This window comes from Crocodylus porosus, unplaced genomic scaffold, assembly GCF_001723895.1.
Source record: "Crocodylus porosus isolate Cpor-Errol unplaced genomic scaffold, CroPor_comp1, whole genome shotgun sequence".
In the NCBI taxonomy this organism is placed as follows: domain Eukaryota; kingdom Metazoa; phylum Chordata; order Crocodylia; family Crocodylidae; genus Crocodylus; species Crocodylus porosus.
In genome coordinates, this window is record NW_017728951.1 from 15,195,561 (window position 1) to 15,203,062 (window position 7,502).

The 7,502-nt window shown below is 43.5% G+C and overlaps 1 protein-coding gene across 3 annotated transcripts in view; it reads left to right on the forward strand.

The window, feature by feature from the left end:
- SHTN1 (shootin 1) overlaps positions 1-7,502 on the forward strand; it is a 91,635-nt gene that overhangs the window by 35,841 nt on the left and 48,292 nt on the right. For all 3 annotated transcript variants that reach the window (XM_019555987.1, XM_019555986.1, XM_019555985.1), the window contains 2 exons: positions 2,083-2,180; positions 3,411-3,492. In XM_019555987.1, coding sequence (XP_019411532.1) covers positions 2,083-2,180; positions 3,411-3,492 — 180 coding nt within the window. The remainder of the gene's footprint in view (positions 1-2,082; positions 2,181-3,410; positions 3,493-7,502) is intronic.

Genomic DNA, 7,502 nt, shown 5'->3' on the forward strand with positions numbered 1-7,502 from the left:
GGGCTGGGATCACCCTACTCCTGCCCTTTCCCCAGCTGTCTGCCTCTGAGAGGTGAGGGGCAGGCTGCAGGGTTGGGGGTGCATCCCTCCTTTCCTCCAGCTGGGGTCTACCAAGTGTGATGGGGGAAAGCACCCACTGGTGGGGGGGCTTTTCACCTTCCTGCAGCTCAAGCCAGACTGGAATTGCCCCAGCCCCACACCCTCCAGCTGTCTGCTCAGAGGCAGATGGCTGGGGAAGGAACGGGGCTAGGGCAATCCCAGCCCAGATCAAGCTGGGGGGGGAGGGCAAGAAGCCCCCCCCGTGGGAGCTTCCCCCCCATGCACCAGGCAGACCTTGGCTGGGGGGGGCAGTGCGTTCCCACACCCTGCTCCCTTGCCCTACCCCTCAGAAGTGGATGGCTAGGCAAGGAGTGGGTAAAAAGTGGCTGGCTCGAGCTGCGGGAAGAGAAAGCCCCCCAGTGAGTGCTTTCCCCTTGTGCTGGGCAGACCCTGCTGAGGGAGTGTGCTCTCACCTTGCTGGCGGAGCAAGGGGGAATGCACTCGCTCCCCCAGCTGGGGTTGGGGGGTGGATGCCCGTTCTGGGGAGCTCTTCACCCTCCCAGGCGGGCAGCTGAGGATGGGGTGGGATTTCTGTCCCCAGCCCAAAATGAGAGAAAATTGAAACCAGCACAAGACGGAACAAAATGTGCACAACGGTGTTTAGGAGAGAGAGAACAACGTGTGGCAAATGTGCACACCTATCCGGGTGCAGAAATTGCCTCTCACCTTTGCATTGCACATGTATACTAGTGGGCTGGACTTAGTCCCGCTCCTTGTGACTTCAGCAACCAATTTTCTGTTGATTTTATTCAGAAGCAGGTTTGTGCCTATAAGCCTCAATAGCCTGAAATAGTCTGACATCGGACATAAGTTTTCATTTGTTTGTCGTCTTTATTTGCTGAAATTTTCAGGGAGAGTAAAGTTGAGGACAGTATATGAACTAAGAAAAGTTTGAAAAACCCAACATTTCTAGAGACTTTACACAATTTTATTCACTATTCCTAATATGCAATATCCAATGTGTGTGTGTATGTGTATATGTATAGGGGGGTGTGTGTGTGTGTGTGTATGTGTGTGTATATATATAAATATATAAAATATGTATAAATATCCAGGATATCTAATGCCTGCAGTTGCCCAGGAACAGTTTTGGAAGCAAATATTGGTGAATTCAAGAAACTTTAATGGGTATAAAACATAATGGGGATGAAAAAATGAAGGCAGGTGAGTGAGTGAGAGGGGTTAATAAAAACCAGTGTCTACTAATAATTCCCTATTTTTGCCTTTTTTTAGAAAACGCTAAGCAATTATTTTTACCTAAACTTTGATATTCTTCCGTTGTGTATGGAAACTGCTTTCCCATTTATAAGTAACTGGAATCAAATATATTTATTCCATTCTGAATTATTTGACTTCATATTTTGATAATTAAGAAACAAAAATTTGGAGGGGAAATTACTAGAATGAGCTCTTGTATTGGTAAAGGTTATATTGTGACTCAGTTCAAATAATGTCACCAGGGACATAAGTTGGTAGCTCTTCTGGGTTTTTTTTTCTCATTGAAATCTTCCAAAGCATTAATTGCCTGTTGTTTGTATATATCTGTTGTATGATCCAAAAGGAATTAAAGTGCTTTAATTTGTTTTAAAGGCAAACCATTAAAAATGTTTTCCTGCTGCCATGGTTCTGGATCCTGGGGGATGTGAACAATTCCTGAGAAAGGGCTAAGCGCTCAGTAGCTGGCAGGATTGGGCCCACAAGAGCCTTGCAGGAAATGAGTTCAGTAAAATGCAAATAAAGTAAAGACAAAAGGATTGGTGAGGGAGGTCACCTTGGTAGAATAAATCTGAAACTGTAGCTGTGTAGTAGGTCTGCTATATGACACCTAACTACCGCATTCTCAATAATTTACGAACCTTGACTACAATTGTTTCGTCTGTGTAGCCGGTATGTTTCACATTCGATTATATCCTTGTAGGATTGTGCTGCTGCTGTTGTTGTAAGTTAAGATGAAAAATATTTCTTTTCCTCCTGAAAATGTAGAGCTGCGAGATCAAATTATGTCTGGTCATGAAGAAAAGAAGACCTTAGCCATTGAGCTGGAAAACCTGAGATGCAAACTTGTAGAAGTAATTGAAGAAGTATGTATTGTAGCATGGAAGGCGAGACTGCATTAGCATGTTCCATACTACCTGTATCGTCTTGGTTAAAAACAGACAGTGGTGGAGTTAATCACATACTTTGTAAACCAAAGGTTTGCCAACCTTTTCATGCTGTGAACCACTTAAGACCTGGGACCTGCTATCACAGGTAACTGTGTTGTAAGAGACTGGTTCTTTCAGGGACCATAGTAAACCCTCCCCACTCCGGAGAGAAGTTGGTTCTCTTTGGATGCCCTGGAGAGGATTCATGTTTGTAGACTAATGCTTGAGAATTGTTGGTTTTGCCATTGGTGAAGCCAAACGGTGGTACTTCTCTGGGTATGCTCTAATTTGAACCGTTCGGAGTTACCCACAGTGATTATCAAGCAGGTAAAATGGCTTTTTGAACCAGTGAAGTTTATTCCAGCTTGAAAAACGGGGTAAGCCAGGTACTGATGTAAATCCCAACTTCCTGCCTGTGCTCCACTTACGTAGAGCATGACACAGCCGACAACTCCTAGACATTAAACAGAAACCAACCCCCTCCCCTGCTAACTGGCAGCCTAGCTCAGTCATTCGAGAGCATTACTAGCTGCCCTGGACTCTTCCAGGTTCAGACCTCAAAGATGTGTTTGTAGCCATAATTGATATGGGTCATAACGATGGGCAGTGGAATCCCCCAATGTCTCCCCCAAGAGAGAAAGAATACACAAATACCTGGGTGTAGAAATATCTTTCTCAAATAAACCATTTGGCTTCCTGGTAACACTGCATATCAGTTTATACCAGGGGTTGGCAACCTTTGCTGCCCTAGGCCAGAGTTTGTGATCTGCCCCTGCTGCAGGCTGCAGATTTCTGTCTCCTAGGGCACCCAAGACCCTTGCACTTACCCTTGTTGCCAGTCCCCGGCCCCTCTGCAACAAAGCTAAGTGTAGGCAGCAGGGAGGGCTGCAGAGTCGGGTCTCTGTGGAGGAGATGGGCATCATGGAGCAGCTGCCTGCCATATGATCCCCTGTACTGTGCTAACATGGACCTACCTTCTTTGCAATCTGGATCCAGTCCATGGGTTTAGAACAATTTGATCTGAGCTGGGGCAGCATATATAAGTGAAGTAAAGATCCCTTACGTCCCTATCAGAACACCACTATCATAAGAACACGACTTCACGGTTGTTAAGATGCATTATAAATTTAATACCATCAGTGACTCTATCTGTTTGCATCTTTTCAGGTAAATAAAGTAAAGGAAGAAAAAGCTGTTCTGACATCAGAAGTCCATAAACAGCGGAAACTGTTGGAAAAATGTAACAGAGGTCAGTGTCCTCAGTAATGCCTGCTTCCCAGGTTACTGTGTTATCTTCAGTCTTCAGAGCTTTTGTTGATGTTGTTTTGTGATATATGCTTTCTGTTATAAAAGCAGCTACAGGCTTTGAACACTTATTGGGGCTAAACTGGTTACCAATACATAGTAAATGACAGTCCTTTATCTAGAAGCCTGATTCTTCAAATGGATAAGTCAGGTGAAGCCTGGAAAAACTGGTGATTTAGTGCTTCCATTGTCTAGGTGGACAACAATGATAGAGGTGGAAATTGAGCCTCCATCTTGTAAATCTTGCTCTAGTTTCTTAACCACAAGATCAGCCCTCCTCTTTACTTAGATGCTGTTAATAATTTCAAATACAGTAAAATCTGGTTTATTTATTCACCAAGGGTAATGATGACTAATCCATGAGTGACTAATAATCAGTAGTTTCAACTTCTCATGAGGTGTATTTTGCGTGCCATTTTTGAGACAGGGTAAAGAATGATTTTTGACATCATTTATAATGTAGAAAAGAACAATCTGAGTACAGATTGTAAGAAAAAGATCTGAGTACAAACTGAACATATCCTGGCTTGCTGTATTATCAAAATGGTCTGGCTATGCAAACGAATGCTTAATGCACAATTTCTTATTACAAAAATGAAAGGACTATGAGGGAGTTAAATAATCCATCAAAGATTTTTGTTTGCCCCTTTCATGCACCTGTCTTCCTCAGCTTCTGCCTTTTCTTCCCCTTCAGTCTTCTCCAAATCATGTTTCCACTATCATATGCTGCTAGCTCCCATGGGAAAACAGATCAGTCTTGCCACATTGCTCCAAAATCTTCAAACCGAGGCTGTTGCAGACTAAGCAGTGAGGTGCATTTCAAAGGTCAAGGTGCTCTTGTAAAATGTTGTGTTGGCCTCAAAGGAACAGTTAATTTGAGCCCCTCTACTGGCATGCTGACACCCCAAAAGATGCATGCTTTCTGAAAAGTAGCTGGGACTTCATACCACGTGGGGTGGCTTAAAATGTGGCTGCTTTGGAAGAAGTACGTCTCATCAGCATTCAGAATTATCCTGGTGCCTTGCACATTTTGCAGGAAATGCTTCCCCCCACTTTGCTTTTTTGCTCTTAAATGAATCCAGCTCAGCCTTGAGTTTGGAGACATCAGCTCGTGCTGTGGACTTGTTCATGGGTTGTGCATTTTCCTGACCTTTGCAGGTAGCTCTGCTGCATAAGCATTAGTCACTGTGAAAGCTCTAACTTAATTAGCAGCATAATAGTCCGAGTAGGCAGAATGTGCTGAAGAAACCCGTGTTAATATGTGGTGGCAGGTAAAGTAGCTGCTTCTCACACATTTTTGGCATATCTTCCTGTGCACAATCAAACAAGTAATCCCTCCACCCGTATTCAGATGAGGTACTTACAGTATCCTATGGAGTGGTTGAATATCAGCAGAGGAATACCAGCATTGCAGCAACAGGCAAGCAGGGATCAAACATGCCAATGTATTACAGATATTAATTTGAGTGCTGATGTATTGAGAGTGGAAATGTCCCGTCACTTGAAAAGTTTGCGCTGTTTTCAGAAGAATATATAGGCAGGTAAAAACTAATTTGATCATAGGCTGGCTTATCTACACACTGCATTTGAACGAGAAAAGTACTGTTGAATATTGATAATGGTACCAGTTTTATAGCATGTTCTTCTGTTACAAAGTGCTGAAAAGGTAAGGTCAATAAATTATGGTGAAGGCTAATGAATTGCCTTAAACCTTAATCCACATCATAGTGACCCTTGCAGGGTTTTGCTTTAACAACTGCTCAACTCATCTCCAAAGAGGCTGAGGCTGGTGCATGGAAGTCTAGAAACTAATCCTCAAACACTATGAGCTGAAGTGCATTGAGAGTTCAGTGTACGCAAGCTGTTGTAAAGAGCTGTTCTTTGAGGGTCTATTGCTTTCACTTGGTATCCAAGATTGAGGTATGTGGGCAAAAGGTACAAGGAAGCCTGCACTGCATCTGCCTCCTCTGTGCTAGTTTCATCTGCATAGGCCCTATGACATATGGAGGATGAATTGTATTGCTGTTAATTTCTGGAGTTTTCCGTGATCTCAGATATAAAGTGACCCTTCAAGAGTTATTGGTCTGTAGGAGCCTTTGGAAGGACGCTGCCTTCTAAAATATGCAGCCTTCAGAAGAACCCCTAACATGGATGAGATGTTTTAGACCGGGATCGGCAATGTGTTTGGGCAGAGTGCCAAAAACACCCACAACCTTGACTTATAGGAAGTTGGCGTGCCAGGGGCAGGTAATGGGGGAGCTATGAAACAGCAGACCCAGCCCCTTCCCCACCATCTGCCCCAAGGCAGCATGCATGCCAAGCAAAATGCCTTCATGTGCCATACTGGCGCATGTGCTGGGGGTTGCCTACCCCTGTTTTAGACCTATAGGGCTAGATTTTGCCTGGAATAATATGTGCATATTGGGAACAGACCCAATTTGTATCTCAGTGTTGGTTACCCACAAGCTGAGTCTGGGCTTGACAGTGGATATAGATGCTGTACATTTGCTTATTCCCTTCCTGGAATAAGTGGATAGGAAGTGGGCAGATCCTTGACTTCACTCTATACACTGGCCAGGACAGTGTGCTAGGAATTTAGCTACTGATATAGGCCAGTAGCAGATTACTAACCTCTTGGTGTAACAGTTGAACAGGGAGGAAACTTTGACTTCTGCGTCTCAGGAGAGATGTTTCCAGTTTGAAGCAGCTGCATGTTGCCTCCTTTTTAGCTGCTGTATAACTGAGACACACCAACTTGTCCTATCAAATGGAAATAGTAGTAATAGGATAACCTATGCAGGAGTTATCTAGCAGCAAAGCCCAGTTTCTTGTTCTAGTTATTGTATTTCCTTAAACCTGCTACCCAAATCTGTTAACTTCTCCTTATTCTTGTAGAGACCAGGTGTGTAAAATCTAACCTACAAGGCGTACATTTTCCAATACATAATGCATGGCACTGTTGTGCACTTCAGCGAGCATTTCCAAAGGGGTGACAAACAACACACAGCAGCTTGGCTTGAGCGTTAGCAAGCCAAATGACATAGCTACTTGCTCCTGATTATTGTAGTTATGATGGTGTATTAGACAGGATGGAGATACTAAATTGGAATCCTAGAAAGAACACAGTATATTGCCCTAAAAGAGAATAAAAGAGTAAGAATTGCTAATTCTCAGGCATCCTTGGAACAACCCATGTGATAATGAAGAAATTTTTGAAAGCTTACACCAGCTACAAACCCTGAGTAGCAGTGCCCTAAATGTATTCCTTTACGGGTAGGCCTAATGGAAAAACAAGTGTAACCAAGAGAAGTTAGAGCAACTTTCGGCATTGATGCCTCTACTGGATGTTTGGAGATGAGCAGTTTTGAGACATAAGCTCAGAGCAGGCCTAGCCACTCACAGCTGCACAAGTAGTACAGATAAGGTGGATTTACCTTAATTATGCTTTGAGAATGCTGGCCTATAGGTTTCCAGAACAAACCCAGGTTTGACAACCCCAAAGCAAAGGTAGTTCAACTTTGACCCATTGCGGCACTTATATAATGACTGAAACAGCAACCTATAGAGCAGGTTAGGGGAACTGGCCCAGGATAGGATTGGTTGGCAAAGACTGACCTCTGCCTCTTACACTCCATAGTGTAAAAAATGGATTGGAGTCCAACCCCTGCCTTGATTGGCCAGGTGACCTTAGTATCACACAGTATTGCACGCTATCCTCTCTGTAAGCTGAAGACCAGTTCTTTTCTCTCGGAAGAGTGTTTAAAGATGACTTAATGCTCTTCCATAAACTGATAAAAGTACTATATTGTCGGTGCTAATTATTATTTTACTTTTTTTTTTTTACCCTTGCTTCAGTTGAATACAAAACCACTTCTTGTGGTCAGGGATCCTGTCCTCTTGCGTGTCTGTACAGCACTCAGCATACTAGGGCTCTTGTTCAGGTGACAAATAATT